The sequence below is a fragment of the Meles meles genome, chromosome 5, assembly GCF_922984935.1.
Source record: "Meles meles chromosome 5, mMelMel3.1 paternal haplotype, whole genome shotgun sequence".
Taxonomy (NCBI): Eukaryota; Metazoa; Chordata; class Mammalia; order Carnivora; family Mustelidae; genus Meles; species Meles meles.
This window is the reverse complement of record NC_060070.1, coordinates 21,396,963-21,424,111: the sequence shown is the minus strand read 5'-3', so window position 1 is coordinate 21,424,111 and position 27,149 is coordinate 21,396,963. Positions and strand designations below refer to the sequence as shown.

The window sequence follows — 27,149 nt, the reverse complement described above, 5'->3', positions numbered from 1 at the left end:
TTATGAAAGGTTTTTGGGAAGATAGGTATAGATACATTATGAAGGTCTATTTGAGATTTCAAAGATATTAAAGATACTAATTTTTCATTATTTTTCTTTTCTGTAGTTGTCACCTATTTTTGAGAATTAAAGAAACATACATTACTGGTACTCAAATCTGTACCCCAGTCTCATTTTTAGAATAAGATATTTTTGAGCTCCCTTCTCCCTACCCCCAGATTATTTTTTTTCTTTCCTTCTTTTTTTCCCCCTCTTTTTGCCCCCCCCCCCTTTCTTCCTTCCAGCAAATATTTTGGGCAGCCTAACTGAATCCCCACAGCACAGTATCTAGTGATAAAAAAAGCCAACAAAAGCCATCTAAACCTATTATACTACATTCAGGAACAAACGGACCAAACACCATTTTATCCAAATATAACTTGTTAGGAAATGCCTCTTCTGTCAAGAGAGGCTCCCTTGTCCTGAGCACTGACACAGGGACAGATGACATCCCTCCGGAGGTAGGCTCCCTTGTAGCTCCCCTCCGCACACCGCTGAAAACCTCACCTTCTTTCAAGACTCCTGAAAGAACCATTCCAATTAGTGCAGTATACATTCTTCAGGTCCCGGAGGAAATTTCAGATAAAAATTCTGCAGCTCCAACGCTACTAGAAAAATCCTCTGGTGCCAAGATGTAGCCACAGGAGGATTCCTGTCTTTCTCCAGGCGGGTAAACACCCTCTGGCACCTGTCAGAAAACCTTCAGTAGTGTGGCTGTATTTGAGGGTTTACGAATAGCCTTCATTTTTCCGGGGGAGCTGCCTGGCTCCCCATACACCTTTCTTTGCCACGACTGAGTCAGAGTCAAATAAATGCATCATTAGCTCGGTCTACACCCGGGGGCCCGAACCCACGGGAGGCCCCACAGCCCCTCCCGGCTCGCGGGTCCTCCCAGCCCATCAAGGCACCAGGGACGAAGCGCCTGGGAGATCGTGAGCTGCCGTGAGCGTGGGTGAAGGCCCGTCGTGTTCACATTTTCAGCGTCTGAGCTTTGTCAAGTGGCCTTCTCCAGTCGCTCTATTATTCGGTTTTGAGAAGATAAGAAGAAGGAGTGTATGAAGAAGTCCCCCTCTGCAGTGCAGCACTGCCGGAAGCCCGCTCTCCTAAGGCAGCAGAGACAGTACTGACTAGGCTCCCAAAGACAAAAAACATCTCACCATCACTTGCGGCCAAGGTCACAGCCATACCTCGTTATACGGTGCTTCGCCAATACCGTGTTTCTCACACGTGGAAGGCTTGTGGCGTGCCCGCGTCCAGCAAGTCTCTCAGCGCCAAGGTTCCAACCGCTGGGGCTCACTCCGCGGGGCTCCGTCTAATTCTCGCGATATTTCATCCTTCCTCGTTATTTTATTTGTTGATGAGCCGTGGTCAGTTATTACAGCTCACTGAGAGCTCAGATGCGAATCAGGATTTTTAAGTAATATTTTAAAATTAAGTTCATTTATTTTTTTTTAAATTTTAGTATATGTGCTGCCGAAGCGAGCATTTTTTTTTCTTTTTAAAGACATGCTCTTGCACACACACTTACTAAACTACCGTATCGTGTAAACATCACTCTTCTATGCACTGGGAAACCAAAGCCTCCATTTGACTTGCTTTACTGAGGCGGTCTGGGTTGGAACTTGCACTATATCTGAGGGATGCTCGTGTTTTTCTTTCTTAGCCAGACATCTTTCTGGTCAGTGAATTCAGTTTCCTCACTCCACACTTCTACAGCCTGGGCGGGGGAGGGAGGCTTCTTGGAGGTGTTGGGAAGCCCCGCAGGTGGTTTCATTCGCCTGGTCTACCTCAGGAATATCTCTGGGCAGCACAGTAGCTTCTGGAAGAAAACCCTGAAAACGTCTCTGATGTCTCTGTATCTGTAGCTACTCATCCTACAGCCCCACCAAATTTAAGAGCATTTTGTCAGATTGCCCTCGAGTTAACCCAAATCCTTGGTTCTGCTTCATAGGAGAAAATCCACAACAAACTCAATTGATGTGTTAAAGGCTACACTTTGGTTTGAAGAAACCAAATTTTGTCTTAAAGAATCTCTGTTTAGGGGCGCCTGGGTGGCTCAGTGGGTTAAGCCGCTGCCTTCGGCTCAGGTCACGATCTCGGGGTCCTGCGATCGGGTCCCGCATCGGGCTCTCTGCTCAGCAGGGAGCCTGCTTCCCTCTCTCTCTCTCTGCCTGCCTCTCTATCTATTTGTGATCTCTCTCTCTGTCAAATAAATAAATAAATAATCTTTAAAAAAAAAAAAAAGAATCTCTGTTTAAAGCAGGTTGTCACTTTTTTTTTTTTGAATGACCGAAACATAAATAACAATCCTCTGGAGAATATTTGCAAATTATCCAACCTAGTGGAATGTGAAGATGAAAAACAAAGTTATCTTTAAAAATACCTAGAACATGTTAGTAAATTGCCCACTAATATGATAGTAATTGTTGAAGATGTTTGATTTTTTATTTTTATCAATTTAGCAATTCATTAATACCAAAAACAATACCAGAAAGACTTGGTTAACCAGAAAATTCCTTTGTTTCAACCATTTTTTTTTTAAATGTTGGAAACCCTTTCTAAATATAAAGGTTATTTGGCAAGAAAACTCTCTTGCTTATATAACTCCACATAACAGCAATGATCTCAGAATTATAGGATCTTAGATCTGTAGGAACCTACAGCAAATCTCATCCAATCCCCTCATCTCTACAGACGGGACCCAAAACAGAGGTGCCAGATGGCTGCTGAGGGTCCCACAGCTGAATGAGTGCAGAGCCAGGCACCTGGACAGATAGTGCAGTCTACCCACTGCCCCTCCTACCACACGCGGTTGTTTCCCTGCTGACAGAGGTAAAGGATCACAAGAAATACATACACTGACTCTAGGGCAATAAAGATTCTTCTTGTAATTGTCTTTCTCCTACAGGTAGAATATAGAACATTCTAGTTAGAGATGATGTCTGGTAGATTAAAACGTGAAAGTACGCTTAAGCTTGCGTTAATAATCCTCTGAAATAGCTCAACAATGGTCCAGCCTTTCTAGGGGGAAGAACCCACTCCCAGTGTTCTGAATGTTTCTGTCACTTGGAAGTCACTGTACAATGGTTAAACGGACCAGAGAACTCCTTATCACCCGGTGTGGGACAGATATGTCATTACTAGAGTATCTTCCATGCTTTAAACAAATGAGCAAAAATAAAATTCAAATGTAAAATGCTCTCTTTTTAATTACTAAATTAAGAAAGTTAAACAATTTAAAAATGTAAACTCACAAATAAATCATAACAAAAAAGGAATTAAGATTTCAGAGTCGCTACCCAGTATTAAAAACTTAATAGAAATAGGCTTTTTGATTTGTTGTTGTTAAACATGTAATTCAAGGTTGGTACAAACAGCAACTAAAAATGTAATTTTTTTTCTTTTCTTTTCTTTTTTTTGGTGCATCCCCATGAAATGTAAAGTAGTGCATAGTTATTCCACTGGAGACTTCTTGGACATAGAGAAAGTCATTTCATTAGCAGTACAGAACGTTTAAAACACTTATTTTACAATGGGAAATGTCCAACCCCCACCCTCAGAAGTTTTAGTTGCATGAGAAAGTTTAGCAGGTCGCCATGATTCTAATGCTATGGGTTTTAGACCATTTAAATGTGGTTACAAGGTTTATTAAATAAAAAAAGTTTGAAACATTTCAGCATTCATATTTTTATACAAGAAGTATGTGTGGTATCCATCTTTCAGTTCCCCTGGTAGTTATTGGCCATTTGCTTGCTTCAATATGCTTTTAGGCTTCGAGAACAGATCGCAGTTAAGACAAAGCATATACTGGAAACAGAACTTGTGAATTCAGCTCTGGGGCTGCTTGGAAAGAGTCAAAGGAACAGCATCTACAGGTACAATCATTAACCAAAAAAGTGCAATCCAAATTAAAAAAAAAAAAAGAAAAGAAAGAAAGAAAGAAAAAAGAAAAAAAAGGATCATGCTTTGCAAAAGCCAAAAAGGAGGCCACTGGTTTGCAGAACGATACCAGTGCTTTTATGCTGATTTGGCAGTAAAATCCTCACTCTGGGTCCCGAGGCTTTATGGCCCAGGTGGGCCATGGTCTCCACGTTAGCACCCACATGGTGTATGTACAGGGACATATATATGATATATATTCATATTATAAAAAAGAAAAAAAAAACAAACACCTGTCCTGATTGGTTTTTGTTAAAACATGAAAAAAAATTTTATTGTTTTAGACAAAGAGGCCACTTTTGGAAAATAATACTTTTTTTTTTTAGTTGAATCAGGTGAAGACAGTTAAAATCACATAGGATTTGCATTTTAAAAAAAGGAAAGCACTAGGGTCGTTGGCACTGGAGTAACTATTTACATTGAACAGAGGTTTGGCCTTTTACATCACATCGATACAATGCATTTTCCAAAAGTCTGAGAAATAACAAGGTTCTGTCTCGTATGCTTCACAGAGGAGGTTCGGATTTGGGGGCAAGTGTCATTAATGAGGGCCATGGAAGTTCGTCAGCTTCAGAGTCACATGCAATCTGATCCGGGACGGCTCGCACTGCTCGCGCAGCTGGCTACGGAACTGAAAGCTAATGGGGAAGGGGCGGGAAGCCTCGCCGAGAAGGCCTCTCTCTGCGGACCCCGGCCTCACAGGTTTTCACCGGGCTGGTACTGGGGCTCGGTGGCGGTGAAGTAGTCTTCCAGGAAGCCCTGCAAGTACTCGAAGGTGGGCCGCTCTTCAGGGTCCTTTTTCCAGCAGTGGATCATGAGCTCGTGGAGAGAGATGGGGCAGTCCTGCGGGCAGGGCATCCGGTAGCCGCGCTCCACCTGCTCCAGCACCTCCCGGTTGTTCATGCCTGCAAGACAAGGCCGTGAATGCGCCGCCCCGCCGCGCCCCTCTCCTCCGCTCTGAGCCTGCGCATCGCGAGGGGGTGGGGAGCTTCCCGCCTCGCCCGGGGACTGGGCCGGGGGGTGTAGTCCGGCCTTTTATGGCGCGCCGCCCCCCCCACCCCCACTCCCCGCTCAGAAAGGAGCCGGGACTGCGCCGCGGCTGCATGCGGAAAGCTGGGTGATGAATCTTGAAAGCGTCGTCCCCGAAAGGAGCCAGACACAAAAGGCAACGGACTGTGAAGTTCTAGAAAAAGCAAAGCTACAGTGACAGAAAGCAGATGAATCGTGGCCAGGGGCAAGGGGAGGGGAGTGCCTGCCGAGGGTCAGGGGTCAGCAGTCTCTGCTGTAAAAGGTCAGATAGCAAATATTTGAGGCTTTGTGGGCTGCCTATGATCTCTGTCGCATAGTATTATTTTGAATAACCCTTAAAAAATATACAAAACAAAAACAGGTGGGAGTTGGATTTGGCCCACGCAAGGTAATCTGCCAGCTTCTGTTCTGTATCCCGCGTGTGGTGGTGGGGCCGTTTCTGCTTGTCAAAACGCAGTGTTCTTAAAATGGTTGAATTCTGTTGTATGTAAATTACAGTTCAAGTAAACCAATCAAAAACTATGAATGAGGTAGACAAAAATAAATAAATAAATAAAAAGAAAAGAAATCCATGGAATGAAAAATACACTATCCCGTGTTTATAGCATCTATGAACTCCATCTTTGAACTTCATAAATTTGTTTGGCTTCTACCCGGGCCAGCTTCTACCCCACCAGCTGAGATCTGCCATTGTGTCCCCATGGCTGGGCACCGTCTGGCCCAGTGACCCCGAGGTGCCCCGGGATTTGGTGACTTTGATGGGGAGACAGGGCGCCTCCAGGGCCCGTGTTTACTGATGACCTTGGACAGGCCATTTATCATTTGAAACCTTTGTGACCCTCCGGGGGAGCTGCCTCATGTTGAAACCTCAGGCTGCCCCCACACAAACAGGAGACCTCTCGGGGAGAAGGCAGCCTCCCTGCATGCTGGCCTTCCTGACAGGGCAGGAAATACCATAGGTGGGGTGAGGTGAATGTCCTGACCCCTCTCCCAATCACTGCCAGACACTCGTCTCTACTTCTCCTTCCTTTTCCTGCCCCGTTGCCTTCTGCCACCGCCCGCCAAGCACTTGTATGTTTTGGCTGCTCCTTAGCTCCAGGCTTGTAATCTGGAATCCTCCCCAACTTCTTGCCTGGTTTATTTACAAAATCAAGAACCTGGTTTCAAGCCATACAGAAACCTAGATAGATGTCTTCCCCCAGGTCTCAGGGATGTCAGCAGAAGACCACGGCATCTGCACGCAGCAGCTCCCTTCAACTCTGGAGGAACTGGGCCCAGAGCACAACCCCATCCTGACTTTTGGGGTCTGTTGCCATTCTCTTTGTTTTGCTGTTACTTTTGGAACTGGGTTTACCCCGGCTCCCAGGCTGTCAGTCACATGTCTATATGAGCCTTTTTGGGATGTTTTTTTATTCTCTGCCACTGTAACGTCTTGTGATAAAATCCATGTATCATTATTCCTGCTGTGTTGAAGTTGGCCTTCGATGTGATTATTCCAACAGAACCTTGCTCACGTTTTGGGAGTGACCCTTAGTTTAGTGAGAGGGCTTTAGTGAACCAGCATGGGCCCCCTGCCTCCACGCTTTGTCTGACTTCAGGTGCCCTGTGCAGTTGGGTGTTGGGTCAGCTCTGAGGCTAATTAGCTGAAATCCTCCTCCAACTGCGGAAGACTCATTTTGAAAACTCGGTTGGGGCGGGGAGCTGGGAGCAAGCTGGGAGCAAGCAACGTGCTGCTGCTAGCAGAATGTCCTGTGGTGCTCTGGACAAACTGGGTAAGGGACAGGGACCAGTGTTTCCTTATCCACCATCCCGAAACCCAACAGGCTCTGGAAACACAAAGTTCTGGTAACTCACCTGGCAGCAAAACAGGTCTGAACTGACCTCATTTAGCCATATAACCCAAGGCTGTTTACTGCTTTTATGTATTCATACATACTGCTATAGAAGTGATAATGTCTTATTTGAATATGGAGTGTGGCCTCAGACTCTTGAGGATGTTACCTGGTCTATGCACAGTATGGATGTTCTTTTTAAAAAGTCTGATTCTCGGGTACATCCGGGCCCAGGAGTTTTGGCTGGGAGGCTCTGGCCTGAGTGATGGCAGCGACCACATTCCAGCTCGCCCAGAAAGGTTAGGAAGCCAGCGTCCTCACGTATGAGGAACGGCACTCTCTAAAGCCTTTGCTTTGTGTTTGACTACAGGTCTTGGTTTCGTATCTCGGAAGCCATGCTACCCGAACCTGTAGAACTCCCACCCCTGCCAGGAGTCTGTAGGAACTGGGAGGAAAGAAGGGCAGAAGGTCTGAACCTTGGAAGGCTCTTCTGGAAGGGGTTTCACCTCCCCTCCACTCTACCCCCGGGCTCCAAACGCCTTCTAATGCTTTATTCTGGCATTGAGACTGTCCAAAACGGCACCATAGAGTTTAATTAAGCGTTCTCCTATTGCTCCGAGGAGCTTATGTCAGTAAATGTTTCATTTCATTAAAAAACAAACTACTCAAATGGAAAGATTTCATGTATTTTTTTTCAACTCTTCGTTCAATCTCTGCCAATGGAAAGTTTAATTGGCCACTTGGGTCAGGCCTATTTTTCCAGCGCTCTGCCCAAGTCCCAGACCCAGCAGATAGAGCAACTTGACCCTATCGTGTAGCATCCCCCGAGACAGCCTGCTTCCTGGGCGGACGTAGCCAGGGGAGTCACGTAGGCGCCAGCAGGCCCACACCATCAGTCACAGGCCCACTACTGTCTCGCTCCGCCTCCTCTCCTGCCTGACTTTCCTCCTGCTTCTCCTCTTCCTTCTCTTCTCATGCCTTCTCTCTACAGACTTCTCAAGGCATGGGGACCATATGTAACCAATTCCACACCCTGAGCCAAACCGAAACATACCAATGACAGCTTTGCCAGAAAAGTGGGAAAAGAGTGCACGTTCGGCTGGCATTGATGGTGTGAGTGGGGTCAGTTCTCTCCCTGCCGTCCTAAGCCAGAGCCCGCATGGCAGAGCGTGGATGGCACCTTCCCCACCCTGCGCGGGCAGGATATGCCCTCTGAGCAAGGTTCACTTAGCTTGGTTTTAACTCTATAAACAACAGCCAGATTAAGTGGATTGTGTTCTTCTTTAAAGAAATAGTATTCTCAGCTATAAGAATTTTGATAAATCCAAATTTGATAAATTCCAAGAATTTTTTTTTTTAGCAAAAACGGGCTTTACTCTATACATTCCTATAAAGATGAGCTTATTTCATTTTCCTTTTTAGATGGTTTCATATTTTTGTTACCAAAATAACTTGTTCCCCTCTTTTAGCCACTTTTCCCAAGATGCTGGCTTTACCTAGTACGTGGGAGGTGAAGGCCGGGGACCAAGGAGGGGCTCCACGTGAGCCTGAGTGCGGGGTGCTCAGAGGGGAGTCTGGAGGGACATGGGGCTGCCAGACAGGAATCTCGTTACCATACTTCCTATCAAGGAAGCAGACAGGGAGGGAGGAGGGCACTTGGGAACATTTTTCCTTTTTCTCTCTTTTCACAGGGGGTAATGCTAACAGAGAAACAGAAAAGGCCGAAGCTTGAGAACATGGCCTATGGGCACGTTTTAGGGAAACACTGTCATCAACAGTTTGGGCCTCCAGGTTTCCTAGCAGGAGCTTCACTAGAGACCATTTGTCAGCAGGAGGGGCTCTCCCTGCAGTGCTACCAAGAGTGTCACAGTCATGAAGCACAGTTGGATGTAGGCCCTGGTTCCCAACCTCCACCTTGGAGGAGGACCGGGGTTATGGGGTGGGGGGCTTGGCGGCCTGTGCCGCCCCAACCCTGTCCTTTTTCATCCCCAACGTGCAGCCCCTGGCTCTCTGCCCTCTCACTAGATCTGGAAAATGGGCCATATCCATGGGTCACTGCCACAGGGCGCAACTCACTGGTCCTCAGGCCACAGAAAACCCGTGGGGCCTGCTGTGCTAGGGTTTGCTTTCCAATTCCTTTTGCCTAGATCCTCCACATGGCCTCCTGTCGCCATGGATTTCTGGCTTTCAAACATGGTTGCAGAGAGAGAGCATCACTGCCAGTCCGTCTGCCCAAGGCCCTGTAGCTGAGACTCTCCAGCCAAGGGACTGCCCTCCCTTCCTGTCGTTAGGGCCGCACTATCCTTTCTAAATCATTTTGCTGGTTTCCTCGTGGTTTCTGAATTAGGGTCAAGCGTCCGACGTTCACCACACGCGGCTGCCCACCATGTCGGTTTTCACGTGAGTCTGTTGTCTTTCCCCCTCCCCTTCTTTTTTTTTTTTTTAATTTTTATTTATTTATTTGATAGAGATTGCAACTAGTCAGAGAGGCAGGCAGGGAGAGAGAGGAAGAAGCAGGCTCCCTGCGGAGCAGAGAGCCCGATGTGGGGCTCGATCCCAGGACGTGGGGCTTGATCCCAGGACGCTGGGATCATGACCTGAGCTGAAGGCAGAAGGCTTTAACCCACTGAGCCACCCAGGCGCCCCTCCCCCTCTCCTTCTTTTAGGTTGTCCCATCCCTGTCCTTCCAGCCACCTACGAAGTCCACAGAGCCTCCCTCCCTCTCTTCTGTCAGATTGTTTGCAGAAGGGAAAGAAAGCCATTTCCCCTAGCAGAGCCACTCCACTACGTCCCACTCCGCACCGCTCACTGATGACTCAGCCGCCCTGGCCTCAGTTTCTTCATTTGTCAACAAAATGCCTCCACAGTCACTGTGCTTTCAGCGGTTTAAAAAACAAACCCAACGAAACTGTTTTTCTGTGAAAGAGGAGGGTTTGGCCTTACAGCTTCCCATGTGTGCCGCTTCCTAATAAGGATCCCGGAGGGGCCGGCTCTGTGCCATCAGGCATTTTCACTGGTAGCGGATCAAGTCTGCATCTGGATGTGACCGTGGGTTGCAAGAACGTGGATTTCTGCGCCATGGGAAAACTGAGCCCTTTCACAATGGGAATGATGGGAGGTTCTCAGACGTTGAGATTCCTTTTGCAAACCGAGCTTTCCGTTCAAAGGAAATTAAGCTCTATTGTGCATCAGGCTTTCGTCAGGGGCTCCCCCTTCTTCTCTGCATAAACCCTGTGAAAAGCACCGTCTGGGTCTGTCTGTTGGGCAGCGCCAGGCTAACACCAGGGGAAGGAGGGCTGGGCTGACGGCGCTTGCTCAGTGCGGCCCTGTGCTGCAGACCATCACGTGTTCTCTAGCAGGCTTACGAGGCGACAGTCAGGAGGTGGCACATTAGGTCTGGTGAAGGATCAAAGTACAAATTTAGGGCGGATAGATACCGATCAAAGAGTGCAGGCAAAAATAAAGGAGTGACTTGGAGAAGACCCACTAATGTCCAGTTCTCTTTCTCTGGCCTCATTTGACCAGCTAACCTCGGGGCAGCTGTTTTTATTATGCCCACCATATGAATAAATACAGAAATGACTGTGACTCAGGGGCCATCATACAGAAAGGTCACTTGAAGCTGGTCATGCAGTATTATGAAGAACTCCCTTGTCTCAGAAAAGGAGAAGTGAGGGAGAGCATGAGGGTGTCCACCGGGAAGGCCGTGGAAACACCGAGCTGAGAACGAACGGCAGCAGAACGCAGGACTCAGTATAGTGGAAAGTTCCTCTCTGGCTGCCCTCTCCATGTGTCTTCTCCTCTCCTGCTTTCACCTCTCACCAGCCACACTGGCCAAGAGAAACCTTGTAGGGAAAGGTGGCAGCGTGACCCCTGGGCACTCCAGGCAGGCTTCCTGCTCTGGGGGAACCCGGGAGCTGAAAGGAGAAGCCCTGGGGGCTATGGACAGGGGCAGGGAGGGCAGGGGACAAAGCACCCTTGGCTGAGGGTAGAGGTTCCATTCTGCTTCCCATTTTCCTGGCTGGAGAGTCTAATCTTTCCCTAACCCAGGAAAAATCTGATCTGTCGGCACACTGAGCATAGCAGGAGTACTAAGACTGCCGGGGATGGACAATGGGCGGCTGAACACAGAGGAATCTAGGTCTACGATTCAGGGCTGTAGGGCATCTGAGTGGGGCAGAGGGAGGAGAAGGGAGGGACTTCTAATTCCCTAAGGAAGGTGGCTTCTAGCTTCACTAATTTCCCTGGTCTCTTCCAGTCACTGTCAGGTGATGGGATATAGTCACAAAAGCCAGGCAGCTGTTACTTACTAAAAGATTTCAAAGTGCTCCAAATGCATGGATAAAAGTGAGGTGCTTAAGAGAAGGCTCCTGCTTGCTAGATCCTGCCACATTCACAAAGCAGGTTTTCAGCTGCGAGCCAGGGCACGGAATGGCCAGGACAGTCGGCCTAGAATGGTACTGGAACACGGTGTTTCAACCAACCACAGTGTCAATTTCCCAGAACAACTCTGAGGACAGAGGCTATCTCGTGGCTGGGAGGATACATGCTGTATTTATGTGTGGAGATGATGGAATAGAGTTAAAAGGCTTTGCAAGTTATCAGTCAAACTAAAAAAAAATCTTGTTTTAAAACCTCATAGGCATCATCTTTTTTTTTTCTATCCTGACCATCCATCCATCCAACCATGTGCTTACACTTCTTGAAAGTCTACTACGGGGCAGACACTGCTGGGCACTGGGAATATCGAAAGGAGCTCCTGTCCCCTCAGAGCTGCTGTGAATTCCAGACACAGGGATGGTGGCTTTAATAGAGATGCACCGTGTGTCGTGGGAGCAGGCAGACAGGGCAAGTCCTTTGGTATGGACATGAAGAAAGCTACACAAAGGAGGTGATGTCTGGGTTGGGTTTTGCAGGATTCTGAGGCAGACAGTGAAGCCGAGAAGAGCGACTCACATCAGAGGGACAGCTCGGTGTGAGGGCTGGGGGTGGCAAGAGAGAAACCACGTCAGGTCATGTCCATGTCGCTCTCCTACTCAAGCCCCTGAGGGACTCTCCATCTCACTAACAACGAAAACCAAAGTCCTCACAATGACCTAGGAAGGCCCTATCTGATCTCCCCGGGGCCTCTCAGACCTCCTGTTCCCTCTGCTCCACCCACACTGGCCTCCCTGCTGTTTTCAGGGCCAGCCTTCCTCCACCCTCCCAGTGAGGCCCTCCCTTACCACTTTCCATCCCCTTCCCAGTTTTACTCTTCTCCCAGCCTGTTACCACCAGCCAATACAGAATAGAGTTTGCTTATTATCTTTGTTTATTGTCTGTCTCTTACAAGAAGAGTAAACGCTCATGAGGGCGCAAGTTTTTGTCTGCTGGTTCAGCGCACAAGGCAGGTGCTCAATAAATATTTGTGGAATGACTCACGGTGTCCCTCCCCCCCTGCCCCCCTCACGGAGAGAGTTATTAAGGGCCATGCAAACTTAAGGCTTCTGGAGTTTATCTGGAAGGAGAAGGGAAGCCACAGACGCTTTTAACCAGGAGAGCAAGATAGCTGGGTCTCTGTTTTCTGGGATAGCAACCCTGGTGGTGACAGGGAAAGAATGGGTGAGGGGGCAGGAAGTCCCCAGAAGAGGTCACTGCAGAGTGGATGGCCTGACACAGGGCAGTGGAGGCAGAGAGGAAAAGAAGAATGTGAGGGAGGGGGTTTGAAGGTGCCTAACTCTGACTGCATGCACCAACCCCAGAAAACTCCTTTCATGGAAGTGTCGTCATTTCTCACATTCAGCAGTCCCCTCACTACAAAATCCAGTCTGATCTCGATGCAAAGGATGGTTCTGCACCTCAGCTCACGGAAAAGCAAGGCCTAGAATGTGTTCGAGTGCGGCTGCTCCCGGGGAATCCATAGAGCAGAGCTGTTCTCTGGAACTGTGTGCATCTCTGTGACACGCCTTGGAAGCAACCTTTGTCTGGGTGGGTGGAGTGTGCGCAACTCCTTTCCGCTACCTCTCTGTTAATCTCAGCGTCACATTTCAATACTTTTTTCTTTGGCTCTAAGGCTGTCATTCCATTTGAGATTGTCCTTCTTCCCTTCCTTTTAATCCATTCCTTTTACAGAACTCGCTAACAAACCAGCCAGCCGGCCCACGTTTCATTGCTCCTCTCGCGTGGCCCCACATCACATACTCCACTCTACGCTCCTTCTCTGATTCTTACTTCTGGAACTACTGTCATGCTGGGCAGAAATGCCGGGAAAGCTTTGCGAACCTGTGGATAAGTCACCTCCCTTCCCTTGACCTCCATCCTCATCTACCAGCCAAAGGCCCTTTCCTCCCTTTGAAGGTAACAAGGTCATGCTCAGGTATGAAAGAATTCAGAAAAATACCGCCACCTACTGTTCTTGAAAAACGAATTACTTAAAAATAGCCAACTGAGAAATTTTTGCATGGAGATGTCAGGACGGAAGGCATGATGGGCGGGGACTGGGAGTCCATCCCAGAGTTCCCCCAACAGACACAAGGATCTGGCGTGGCAGAAAAGCAATGCCTGGGCACACACTGACTGGGCCACACCAGCAGTGAGAATGCAGAGGGGAAGGTCCTTCCTTTCACAGTGACGTCTGGATGAAGCTTAATGACATTGTGCCTCAGGAACTGTTATCCTTCATTAAGGTAATAGTCCTATAATTGGAATTCTTCTGTAAAAGCCTCTCCCTCAAGAAGACTTTGCTGTAAGATCCAGAAGTCCAATTAAATAGGATTATAACTATGTTAAAAAACAAAAACAAGAAGCCCCCATGGCAAGGAACAGGCCTGGGAACAATTTTCTGTGGCTGCTGGCTGTTTGTGGCTAAGACACAGCTCATGTCGCTCGCCCACTGACACAGCCCACCCCCACCCCCCACCGCCCTGCCCTCTACTGCGGACCCTCCTGGCCCCAGAGCCTCCCTGTGGCAGGGTATGAGGCCCCCACGACAACGACGGGCTCTGGCCAGCCTTTCCAGCTGCACATCCAGGCTTCACGCCGCCACCCTCAAGCTGCACCTTCTCCTGCAGCTCCTTGAATGAGCTCTGCCCTCCAAGGCCTTGGTGCCTTCCCATATGCCAATCTGTATCCAGGACCTTCTTCCCTCTTCCTTGACTTGTGGAAGAAACCCTGCTTGCCCTTTCCATGAAGCCTCCCAGACACAACCCACCCTGCTACCTCAGAGGAGCAGGGCGTCTTTCCCAGCCCACCCCTGGCACGTCGGCAGCTGCTCTGAGTATGTGACTCCCCCAATCCAGTGGACTCAGTTCTTACTGCAAACTCCTTTGCCCCTCACAAGACTCTGAGGGAAAGGCCCCTCTGCAGACACCCGAATCATGTGTCCCTGACCCCATTATCAGAATTAAGATTCGAGGCCCACAGAGGGTAAATTGAAGTAATTCATCCCATGAGGATGATTCCCTCTGATAATAAATAAGTATCAGAAAACACTGATTTCTTCCTGGACCTGATGCATATTTTATCTATGTGACTGTAAATCCCACGAGTGCAGGAACTAAATTTATTTGCTCATTGTCCTGTATCCCCAGCAACCAAAACAGTGCCTAGCTCCAGGAAGCTTTTAATCTGTTTCCTCAGAGTGTGAATGTCTTATTTGTACTTACTTCCCAGGTAGAGCAAAATGCCCGGCACAGTTCACGCTCACGGACACTGAGCTAAATGAATCTTAGTCTGAGTTATAAAATGAGGCCATTTTCCTTATGCTAAATCCAAACTTGGGCAAAGCCTCTCCCTCAGAAGCACACACCTGCCTGCCTTCTCTGGGGTCCAGCCCCTGCCCCTTTGTCTTGGTTTCTGTGTGCAACCCTGACAAACAAAAAGTGGCTTTGTGTCACTGAAAGGGTAGCCTTTGCAGAAACACAAAACAACATTAACCTTTTCCCCTCCGTGGCATTCCACACACCGGCTGACTGTAAACCTGGAGGATCCAGGAAGAAATTTGTTCAAAATCCAGCAAAAAAAAAAAAAGTGCCTTCATGTCTTTAAAACCCCCAGACCTGCATTTATTTCCCCCTAAAGAAGCCACTCAAAAATGCCCACGCTGCTCTCCATACCCCTCGGGGGCAGTCCTTCCTGCCATGCTTGCTGGCTGCTCGCGGCGCGTTTGCCCACCCGTGCATGCGGGGACCAGCCGCCGCCAGCCCATCAATAAAACTGGCTTCCACCCGCATCGCCAAGCGCCCCGTGCTGGCGCTTCAGGGACAGGGAATTTTGTTCATTTTGTCTCGGTGCCAAGCTGGCTCTCCTAGGAGTCTCAAGGCCACGCCAACCTGAAAAAAGATCCCCTCTCCCTCTCTGCATTCTCCAAAGATGGCCAGAAATAATCATAAAAAACGAACAAAGGGATTACACATTAATCTGCCCTCGCTGTCTCCTCTGCCTGCAAAGATAGAATTACAAACCCAGGATTTGCAAGAGACATCAGTTCCTCATTAATCTCCACTATCTTTTTTTTTTTTTTTAAGCTCCTTTCTTAGGCAGGGAGTGAGGAGGAGCTACGTTCTTTCTTCACTCAATAGTAACTGAAAAATATGTCCTTAACATTTCAGAAAGCAGATCACCCACGTGCTATAATATAATCACTAAAGCGTGGAGGTGAAATGGCACAAGTGTCCTTTGCATCAGCATCTGCTGAAATTAATGAAGTTAAGGGGGATCATCTAAATCTGTGGTTTCTTTGAGAAGCATGAATCTGACAGTCCAGAAAATTTCCAGAGCCCAAGACTCTCCGATTTCTTTACTTTACACTTGCTTTCGTAGGGCGTATTTCGACTGCTTGGATGGACAGCACGCGGCCTTGAAACCATGTTTCGCAAGTGCCTCTGCTCTGTCTGGCTGTCTGGGGCTGGGGCCTGCAGAGAGGGCAGGTCCTGGCATTTTCCTGCCAAGTTCACTCCATGGGTCAATGCTACAGTGTAATCAAAAAGCAGTGGGGGCTTTTCTCCTTCTCTTCCCTGCAAGGGTCTGCAAATTCTCTTTGGGTGAAACCGGGCCAGAACCCTTGTCCCTCCTGGAGCCAGAGCTGCACGCCCCTACCCAGAGAGCACAGGCTCCACGAACTGGGGTGGGCTGCAGCCCTTGTGCTAGCCGCTGTTTGCACGAATCCCGGCACCCCACGCGCGGCAGCTGCTTGTCTCCGTGATGCCCGCAGGGCTCCCAGTTCTGCTTTTCCCTGGCTAAATCCCTGTCCATGTTCCTCAAACTCATGTTGGGCAGAAAGTTGAGGGTGGGGCTTGGAAGGCAAAGTGTGAAGAGAGCCTCCAATGTGAGGCCCGCCTTGGCTAGGTCCCGCTCTTACCTGGGTATGGCACTCTTCCTTTGGTGACCAGCTCTGTGAGTAAGATTCCAAAAGACCACACGTCAGACTTGATTGTGAACCTCCCATACAGGGCTGCTTCGGGGGCTGTCCACTTAATGGGGAACTTTGCACCTGCAAAAAGAACACGTGGTAACTCGGCAGCCAGAGAGCATGGTCCGGGGTATGGGGCCGGGGGAGGAGCGCTAGGAAGTTCGCAAAGGAGGTGGGGAAGGCTGCAAACAAGAATGGGCTTCAGTCGAGCAGCTGTGGGGTCTAGTCTTGGTTCTGGTGCCTTAAGCGAGCTCATCTAATTTTATTTTTCCCGTCAAAAGGTTGGTGTTCAAAGCCCCTTAAAGTTCTGGCTTCTAGAATCTGAATCAAGGACCACCCTGAATGTCACAGGACTGGTCTGGTTGTGGGGCTGACTTGTGATTTAGGAAACTAATTTTACATGGTTTTTCTTTTGCTTTGAAATGATATAATATTCTAATTAATTCATAGAGAATTAAATCATAATGCTCCTCTCATGAATTCTTTGGTAGAGAAGGCCACAGTGTGCTTTTATGAGGTACACAGAAACCATATCCAACTACCATGCTTCTCCCAAAGGGAAGACAACTTGCGGTAGCCCATGTATTTTGTAGAAATGGGCTCTATTTCCCAAGGCCTTCAAAACTCATGGCAGAGAAATGATTTCGCCTCTGGCTACTTCCCTCTACCTTTTCCCTCATCACTGATAGTGGCCATCTTTACTCCTGGGACAGCTTCTTCTTCTGTACTCTATGATCCCTTGCTTACCTGCCTACCTTTCTGCTATTGGTCAGAGAGCGTACTGTTTGAAAGAGCAGTCTTGCTTCAGTGACTATCTTATGAGTCTGATTTCTCAAGACGAAGCAACAAATTCATGGCCAAGTCAGTAGAATCTTTTCTTTGAAACTTCTCAGATCATTAAAAGAATCCTCTCTCTAATCCAAAAGGGAGGGTGGCGTCCACCCTGCTCTTTATAAGGCTAGATGTGTGTACAGGGAATTAAAATTGATTTCAGCAGCCTGTGCGCTCATATATGAAGCTCAGCGATTATAAAGCAGTTCCAGAAATTTCACTGAACAAACTAAAAGAAAAATACAAGGAATTTTTATTACTGATGTAAACACAATTATATATTTAAAGCATGTTAATTTTCTTAGGACCTCCTAAAAAAAAATCATACAAAGGATGACAGAATCAGAATTTTTTGTAGTATCTTCTACGAAAAGTCACAATATGCAAAAGTGGCAAATAATTAAAATCTTTAAATTAGCACGGTTTTAATAACGAGAGGTATGATAAATTACAGCAATTAGATTTGTGTTTTAAACACAGTACATGATAATGTCTTTAGCAAATCTACCCTGGCATTTTCTGGCAATATAATTTTCCTCTCCATCTCTTTTATGCCAGTGTGAAATGAAATTGAAAAAATCCTACTATTTCATGATGTGGCATCTCACATTTACACTGGAGCAGAGAAGTTATTCTACAGTTTTCTTTTCCTTGTATGCGCAGAGTTATTTTTAATTAGCTGTGTTTCTCAAGCATAATTATTTCTATCTTTTCTTAAGTGCTGCATGATTCCACACAAGGCCTAGTATTCTCCGAACAGTCGTTTTGTTTTTTAAAGTTTCTTTCAAAGCGTTCTGCTGTGTGAACCTACCCTCGAGCATTCTGTTCACGCAGCTTTGGACTCTGAGCCGCTGGGATTAATGTGATAGATTTTCTTCAGTGCCGAGAACAGATTTTGCCCTGGACCAGACCTCAGCTGGAGTTCTCTTATTTCAGAGAATTAAAGGTATATTAAATTCATTCCTATTTAAACTATCTCTTGAGCCAAATGGCTTGGAAATCTATGTCCATCTCGAAAGCAAAAAGAACTTTCTTTTCTCCCCTGTGCAGACACAAATCCTGTAAATAAAATGATGACCAAAAGGAGCCTTTCTTCCCGCTTTGGAATCACTCAATGTTCATGAAGGGGTGTGTGTGTATGTGTGTGTGTGTGTGTGTGTGTGTGTGTGTGTGTGTGTGCACGCGCGCGCTTGCTTCTGAAAGGAAACTTCAAAATTTGGATAAAGTCATTTTGGATTTTCTGAGAGAAGAAGACTTCATAATCTGAGGTTAACAAAATCCCAAACAAATGTCAATACCTCGGCCGGTTGTGCTAGTCAGCTTTATCGTTTTCTCATTACATCATCTGCAACAAGAATTCTAATATGTAAACCTCTAACAAATACATTCAGATGAAGGCTGTAAAAGATCTATGATAGGAAACCATTTGAGGATATGTGCTTGGAGACTTATTAGCAGGGGCTTTCATAAATAAATTTATTTTGCATTAGTTTTCTTTCTAAAATAAGCAACATACTGCTTTTTGGTGAAAAAGAAAGAATGCCTTTGTCCAATTTCTCCTACTTCTTTTCAGCCTTAAAACAGCAGCCGCTGTTGACAAAAGAAACTTCTCTAAAGATAACTCATATTTTCCTTCTCACAGCAGAAAAAAGGTTAATAAATTACAGCAGCGATAATCTGTTAATCATTAAGTACGGTTTCAACAAAAGAACTGATGGATGTCCTCTTGCTCATCTCATTACCTCTACTTCCCCTTGCCTTGGTTTCCTGCCTCCTGGGGGTACAGATGCAGAGCCAAATGGTTTGTGGCGGGGGTGGAGGGTGGAGTGGGGGGGTGGGCAGTGGGGACTCTGTCCAGGGCCGGGCAGGTTGCACACTGCAAACCCCAGTCTATGAGAACAGCATCCCTGGGGCTGTCCGGAATACCACCTACACATCCACACAGGCGCCCCTGCGGGGGACTGTGCAGGTTCTTGCCTCCAGTGAAGTCAAGACAGCTCAGAAACCTGGAAGGAAGGATCTCCTGGGTGTAAACACTGCCTTTCCTTTGAAAATAAAGTTCTGCCCCCTCATGTTTTTTTAAAGTTGTCATGACAGGCAGTGAAAGTCAGGATCAAAGTTGTCTCCTAGGCAGTATGGATTCTTAGAGGAAAGGAGACAGGGTCCAAAGGCCTCTACTACAATGAACTTGGCCCTACTGTGTAACCAGCCGATTCACAATTCTTAAAATTCTCTGGTTTGGGAACAGGATTCAGAGGCCATCACCATTTCCCCTCCTTTGCATCTTGTCAGGGGAAACGTAGCCAAACACAGATTATCTGCAGGTAGGATCATCTGTGTTACTGGTGTCATGGGCTTTGGAGGACACAGGAACTCACTGAACTTGTTCCATGTTTGGATGGCCCAAAAAATAACTCTAGTATTGATTTCTGACTAAGTTACTTTGATAGTTCAGGGTTCTTTGAGGCCAACAGTCAGAGGCCGTACATGATACATATGCATTTAATGCGCGGACTTGAAAGCTCTTTCCACTGTTTTCCAGGCAGCGTCTGCAGATTTTGGACTTGCCAGGGGAAAGGCCTTGCAGAAAGCCTGACTCGGTGCTGTCACGGAGACCCAGTCCCTGAATCACCATCTGGACTTGCATCATTTACCTTCCTGTAATCCTAGTGAGGGCCAGCAAGACCAAGGCCGAGCCATTTTCTGTAGAGAGTAAACATGCCGGTGTTTTAAATAATAATCCGTCACCGACATCTCCATTGTGTTTCTCTAGATTCCGTTGAGAAGTGAACTCAGTTGTCATGAGCTCTGTGTGACGACAGGGGAGGGTACTCCCTCTCTTGGCTCCATCGGCTCTCCTGACTCCCATGTCACCTGCGTTTGGTCACCCGATGGGCCCTCCCTCCTGAATTCCTGATCTGTATAATCGAGTCTCTGCTCTCTGTCTCTGCTGGGAGGCCTCAAAGGGCCTCACAGATACAACATCCGAAATTTACCTTCTTTAGAATTCTGCTTCTTTCTCACCGTTTGTTGCCTTGTAAACTGCCCAGCTGACGCGACCAGAATGCCGAGAATCCTCCTTATCTGGGTGCTGGGTCTAACTGCCCATCCCCAGCCCTCACGAGGCAGTGCACGGCCTGCCAGGGAAGGAGCTGAGTCCAACTTCCCTATGATGTCTTTGGCTCCCGCTGCTTTATCTCCGTCCAGGCTGAGTCCACTTGCCGTGAATGTGTCTGGGTATCTTCACTGTCCTCAATCCAGTCCTTACTCGCCTGTCCTCTGCCTGCCCTCCTGCAAGGGCCTTCCGGCTGAGCCCACGCGCACAGTCTGGTCCCTCCTCCCTACGGCTCCAGCCGCTTCCTGTTACTGCCGCCCCCCCATCCCATTGCCCTTCTGGATTGTTCCTACCTGCTGCAGGGCCATAGGACAGGCTGTTCCCTTTGCTGAAGTCCCTACCCCACCGCTAACTCCTGCTCCTTTGCTCTTAGCCTAAACATTATAAGCACAGGGAGACTTCGCTTGATCACTAGGACCGGGGCTTGTCCCTAGCCCTATGCCCCCAGAGCCTCTGGTTCTTTGTGGCCACTACTACTCAAGGGCAGATGAATACATCAGTCGTCTGAAGCACGCCTCTCTCAAGAGACAGAGACTGTCCTCGAGGGCAGGAGCGTGTCTTTCTGGACAGCCACCTTATCTCCAGTATGGAGACCCGGGCCTGGTGCACAGAAGAAACTGGAGAAAGCTGTGCTGAATGACAGAGCAACTGGACAGCTGCTTCGCCCTTCCAGGCGGAACCACCACAGCCCCTCAGGAGGCTTGTTACTAGTTCCCTGCTCTCCGGCAGGTCCTCTCCTTGTCCTCAGTGACCAGTGTCACTGTCTGCCACCATCTGGATGCCCTTCTAAGGCTCCTAGCAGTGCCGACTGCAGTCGAAGAACATCTGTCACTCATGCCACTTAGAAACACTGGGAAAACCCTGTGTTCTTACTGTCAAATGAGGTGTGGAGTGAATCTGAGGTGGAAGGAGCCCCAGACTTTGCTCGGTGAGGAGCGGGGGGCCCTAGATCCCTGGAGCTGCAGCTGGGGGGCTTATCTCAGCAGAAAGACTAGGTGGCCAGAGGCCTGGGGAGTATTCACAGCAAAACAAAGTGGAAAATCCTTTTCTGAATAGAACGAGATGAAACAGTAACTGGATAACTGGTAACTGGTAACTGGATGCCAAGCACTCACGCCCCCCCCCCACCCCTAGGTCCCGATCTTTCTCTGGTAGGATAAGGTTAACAGTCATCCAGGCTATAGGGAGGGGAAGAGAGAAGGGCTGTGACTATATCCAGTTGTCAACGTTTGCCCACACAGCAGCATCAAGCCCCCACTCCCCGGGCTGGTTTTGTTCTCTGTCGTTTCCTACCATCAGTATTTCTGGATTTCCCACTCGTGCCGGGCACTGTACCTGGTGCTAAGGATGCAGCAGTGAGTGCAACCCGTGGCTCTCACGGAGCTTGCAGCTCAGACTGGGACGGAGAGGAAACAGATGAGGAGACATTATACATGCCAGGCAGTGACAGATGCTATAAAGAAGAACGAAATGGGCTACAAGGACAGATTTTTATGGGGCTTTGCAAGCCCCACTAGAGTCTTTGGATCCCATCCTAAGTGTGATGGGAAGCCACTGGGGCTTGTGAGCGGAACGGGATGACATCCCACCTCGCTCTTTCTCCTTCTCTTTCAAGTGTGGAGGATGACATATCGTTACCTTGAGAACGATTTATGATGAGAAAGAACGTGTAAAGCATTTTGACTTTTCAACACCCTTGAGAAGCATCATGACATTTCAAGGCCCATGGGTGACTCTTAGCAACGAGCATTGGGTAGATTATGCTTCTGTTTTCACTCCTGACATCATGTTTGTTTAACTCGTGGACCTAGTCACATCCGTGCTATTTTAGCACACTTTTCAGTATGAATAATACTAATAATCTCAGTAACAAAGGAGTAAAACTTAGCATACTCCAACACTTTGCAAAGCTCAAGCATTTCTATGAGAAATCAATTAATTATCTTCTCTGAGTTTATTCTTCCCTGATGTCCTTCCTTTCCAGCCTTTCTTGTGTCTCTGCTTTAGGCTCTTCTCCATCCTTCCCTTGCTCATTGCGAATGTCCGAGAGGCTTGAGAGGCTTCCGTGCTGGGACACTTTCCTCTCTACTTACTCCCCTGGGAGACACACCCTCTCTCAGGACTACCCCGTCTATCATCTCCATGTGAATAGGCCTGGAAACACTACACAGACTCCGTTTCTTCTTGGGAAGTCCCAGTCCTTGATTTGCCTCTAGGGTGTCCCACCCTTATCTCAAAAGTGGCAACTATGAATCTAAATTCATTATTTTACTAAGTCATCTTACTATGAATAAGACATTATGAAGGAGATTCTTGTACTAGGTGGAAAATTTTACTAAATGACAGATGACTTAAATGACTGACTTAAAAAGCTTATTCTCACTTGAATATTTTAGGATGAAAATGGAGTACTTTTTATTTTTAAAAAATATCCCTTTTCTGGGGGTCGGATCATCATTCTGCCAGGTTTCAAAGTGGGGAAAGCCAGCTGGAACTTCTCCCTCTCCTCAAACCTCCAAGCTAATCTATCATCAAGGTTTCTTTTCTCCCTCTCTCTCTTTTTTTAAGTAATCTCTGTGCCCAAAGTGGGGCTCAAGCTCATGACCCTGAGATCAAGAGTCACATGCTCTACTGACTGAGCAGGCCAGGGGCCCCATATCACCAAGGCTTCCTGTTTCTCTCTTTGACATGTCTCTCCCATTTGCCCTTTCTTGTTTAAGCTCTTCGCTGAAACCTGTCTTGGGTCCTTCCCCCCCCCCCCCCCCCCCCCCCCCCCCGGTCAGTCCTCCTGTCTTTGTCCCTGAACTGTGCCCTGCCTTCGGCTCACTGTCCTTCCAACAGGTCACTTAAACCCCAGCCCCCCAGTGCTCCCCTCGCGAACCGCACAGTGGGCCCCCCACTGCCTCAAAGCAAAATCCCCGGCCTGGTTTTCACACCCAAGTATCTAATCAGCTTCAGCTCTTGCAACCCCAAACACATCTTCTCCTCTGGTCTACTTTTCCAGAACCTGTACTCTGCCCTTGGTGAAGCCAGACCTGCTTCTTCTTAGCTTGTTCTAAACATCTTCTTTCCTTCCACCTACTCAGCGGAAGCCTACACTCATCTCAAGTCCCACCTTCCTCACAAAGTCATCTGTGATTACTTCAGCCTTCACTGACCCCTCCAATGCACTCGGAGCCAATCTTATAAGTCATAGGTTAACGCTCGACAGTAGTAGCCATAACAATAGCTACGTACATACTGAGTGCTTGCTCAGTGTCAGGCATTATGCTAAGTACTTTCCACGCAGGAGGCAGATGCCAGTAATAGTCCTGTCCTCCACATGAGAGCAGTGAACACAGAGAGGGAAAATGATAGGTCAAAGAACATGTGGTAATGTTGGAACTGGGATTTGAACCAAGAGCTTCAACACCATATCCCTTGCTGCTGTGCCCAGTCCCCAACATGGCTTTCTGCTAGTTCTGCTGGCAATATTTTTTATCTTCTTAAGTAGAATGTACATCCTTCGAGGTTGGAGACCATGTTCTGTACTTCTCTTCCTTGACAGTCCCTTGCCTAAGGCTGCTGAAAGAGCAGCTGCTCACCAAATCTTTAACTGGCTAATGGCAATTCGTCCTAGCCATTTGTCCAACTCTGTGATGGCCAAACTCTCTTCCCTTACACCGATTTAATCAAACCAGAAGAAGGAAAGAGTGAACACACAGCAGTGTAATGAACTAATAATTATTTTCACTCTTAGTGTTATAGGAATAAAATCATCCCCACCATACTCTGGGATGGTCTGACAGAATGCTCTTGGTTTTTAGTGAAAACAGGAAGACCCGTTAAATTCATTAAGTCAGGATGGTTCATCCCAACCCCCAGGATCCATTCCAGTTAATGGAGGTCCTATATCCCTAGTGGCCAGGCAAGCTGTTTTCTTTGCTTGGAGTGGAAACAGTTCTCATTCGATTCGGTTACTCACCACACTTTATGCATCTTCATGCATCAAGAGGATGGCAACGCATTGGAGACAGTCAAATGAAAATGGCCGAGACTTCCACTCCCACGTCTACCTCCTGCACTGTGCATGTGAGGAGGCCAGGAATCAAGGAGAAAATGCTTTTAAGTGACAGTGCAAAGGCCCCCCCCCCCCCCCCCCCCCGTGGCTGTGCTGTGATTGAGGGCTCATTTGTGAAGGCCCAGGATGGCCATTTACGAAAGGAGCTCTCCGAGTCAGTAGATCTGGGCTTGCACATTCGATTTGCTGGGTGACCACTTAAAACCTCCCCCAGCCTCAGTCTCCGTGTCTGTAAACTGAGACGATGATACCCTCATAAGCTTGTGGTGAGAATTATAAATAATGTAAGGAGTTCAGCAAGCCTCTGGCACCTTGTGACAGCTGCGTAAATGCCAAGCATTATTCTATCTGGACAGTAACGCAAAGGCACTGAGTCGAGTCAGGTTAGCCAAGGCTCTCCAAACTTTGAGAGCGGGAAGGAGCGTGAAGAAAACCCAGGGAGCTCATCCCTCAATTACTGACAGCTTACTGAGCATCTCGTTTGCCCCAGGCACAGGAGGAGGGCCTCCTGAGAAAACCAAGCGGGGGTACACTTCCTGCCATAAGCCTTTCCAGGCAGCTGGGGAGACAGAGCTCACAGGCAAACCCAACAGACAGCTAAATAGATGGCGGCACCGACTTTAGGGAAAAAAGGGCTCGGGAGAGAGGAAAAGAGAACACGCACGGGGAATGAGGGCTCTGGATAGAGGTGGCCACACTGAAATGCTGCAGTGTGACCCTGTAGTTCTCCTGGGAGGGGCTCCGTCCGGAGGCCAAGACGGGCCTGGGGGGTGCGGGGTGGGGAGGGAAGGGGGGTGGTTAGCCAGTTCACATCATTGGGGGTGGGGCCAGCTCACATTATTGGCTCTTGGAGTGCTGGGCTGTCAAACCTTTGTTTCCTCCCCTGTGACCAGACCAATTCCACAGTCCTGTCTCAGAAAACATCCCCTCTGGCTAAAAAACTGGGCCAAGGTGGAGGAGGCAAAGCCAGCGTGGAATAAAAGCGGCCAAATCCTTCCTACGGAGACTACAGCGGTGTCCTGATAGCATTTTCAAGGGGGGAGGGCATTCGCCTCAACAAAAGACGCTGTTTTTCTGAATTAAAGATCCATCCAGGGTCCCCTTTAATTAGAAAGCCACAAACTCTGCAAATTATTACATCCAAAATTAAATAATGTGCAGTGCTTGGACTTTCAAGTTACCCTGTGGAACAAAGGGAAAGAAATCGCACACCAGGCCAACAACAGGAAGCTGACTGCATTGGCGGGGAGGGGCGACAAGGCAGGACCAGGACGGGATATCCTGTAGAAGGGGCAAAATCAAAGCTGACCTGACCTGGAACTCTATGGTTATTTAAACAAAACAATGATTTCAAACCCAATAAAACCACACAAGGCAAAACCCAGATTTTTCACACTAGGCCAAAGGAATGACTTTCGAATTTCCCAAACATGTCTGGAGTAATACAACTGTGTGTTTTCCAGTTGTTCCTGGTGACGCATTCTGTTGAAATTTCTACTTTTAAGTTCATAAGATTTTAGCACCATGTTTTAAGAGTAAAAGTAAAGGAGAGGTACAGGGCACAACGAAGTCACGAGATGTTTCATCTGAAATGTATCATGGTGAGCCGGGATCTGAGAAGGAAGGAGGCAATGAGGAGGAGGAGGAGGAGTGCTGTCCCATCGGGTATGTGGGTGGAGGAAGAACAAGTTTGGACAAGGAAGAGAAGAACCAAGGGCCAGAGGCAGGGCCTGGACACACTACACAGGCAAGGACCGATGAGCGGGGTGTGGATCCAAAGCCTGGCATGGCCGACTCCCTGGCAGGGATGCTCAGGCTGAGAGGGGGTGAGAAAGTCTCAAGGGAGGCCCGGAATGGAGGACCACATGGAGAAGGGTGCAAGGTCCACCGGTGGGTATCGAACACCGAATCAGAAGACCCAGCCGCCTGGGAGAACAGGGGATGAGTCTGCAGCCAGGGCACTAGGCCTGGCATCCTGGAGCTGAGGAAGGGCAGGCAGGAGGTGAGCAGGGAAGGGCAGTGCAGCCTCATGGGGAGGAGAACAGAAAGCCAGCTGGGACACTTCTGCAATCCGTGGGGGAGCCAGCAGGTGATGGGAGGCTGCTCTGGCAGCTCGTCTCCCCACCACCCTTCCCAATGGCAACCCAAGAGAACTCTCCCCGAAGCATGAAAGACCAGAATGCACTAGCATCTCCCGAAATCATGGGGATTGGTCCCCTTCCTTTCAGGAAGGAAATCTAAGAACCACCCAGACGACTCTGCTTATAGACTGCACTGTGGGGGGTTTAAGTGGTTTTCTTGGGTGGAAGCGGGTAAAGGAGGAATCTTGCTAGCTATTCTAGAACTATTCTAGAACCAAGGACCCTTTCAGCTTTCCAAGAGCCAAAAGAGAAGCAAAATCAGAATAAAGATTCTGATTCGCAGTCCCAGTCGGATGGACACTACCTTTGTGGACTTTCATCCAGAATAACAGAAAAGAAAGCAGTGTGTCGGGCTTTGTAGCCATGTGGATACTGCTGTTCAGCGTGGTGGGGACTCAAACCTAAATAGTAAATGGGTGTCTGGGGATGCAGCTTAACACAAATTATTCCAGGAATCCAGCCGCCCTCAGAAGGGGCAGCAGGCCTGGTTCAGCCTGACCTCATGCCGCAAAGTATGCTGGGCAGAAAGGATAAGCACTGGGGTTGGGGAACTGCGAGGGAACAGCTGGTGGTCATATTGAGGCTTTGGTGGGAGTCAGCAAGAAATCAAAGGAAGAGAGGATATGCAAAAGGCAATAACCACATTGGGGCTGCTTTTTCCAACTGCCCCCACACACGGCCTGTGCCACGGGGGAGACCAGCCTGCTGCTGCTGTGTGCCTTCCTTCAGCTGCAAGAAATGGAGGCTTCCAAATGTGGGGCAGTTTTCATCAGCA

General features: G+C 48.2%; 1 protein-coding gene and 2 long non-coding RNA genes across 8 annotated transcripts in view; 1 reads left to right on the top strand and 2 right to left on the bottom strand.

Annotated features, from left to right (window-relative positions):
* Nucleotides 1-3,374: 3,374 nt before the first annotated feature.
* The window catches only part of FYN (FYN proto-oncogene, Src family tyrosine kinase), a 212,155-nt gene continuing 188,380 nt past the window's right edge, over nucleotides 3,375-27,149 (bottom strand). For all 6 annotated transcript variants that reach the window (XM_046004797.1, XM_046004796.1, XM_046004793.1 and 3 more), the window contains 2 exons: nucleotides 16,177-16,308; nucleotides 3,375-4,883 (listed from right to left, as the gene is read on the bottom strand). In XM_046004797.1, coding sequence (XP_045860753.1) covers nucleotides 4,675-4,883; nucleotides 16,177-16,308 — 341 coding nt within the window. In that variant the 3' untranslated portion in view covers nucleotides 3,375-4,674. The remainder of the gene's footprint in view (nucleotides 4,884-16,176; nucleotides 16,309-27,149) is intronic.
* LOC123941511 lies at nucleotides 4,763-9,297 on the top strand. Its single transcript, XR_006818300.1, has 3 exons — nucleotides 4,763-4,898; nucleotides 6,210-6,311; nucleotides 7,210-9,297. It is a non-coding gene; the product is annotated as an uncharacterized LOC123941511 (long non-coding RNA).
* On the bottom strand, nucleotides 14,402-15,534 carry LOC123941512. The gene is made up of 2 exons (XR_006818301.1): nucleotides 14,868-15,534; nucleotides 14,402-14,753 (listed from the first exon to the last, which is right to left on the bottom strand). It is a non-coding gene; the product is annotated as an uncharacterized LOC123941512 (long non-coding RNA).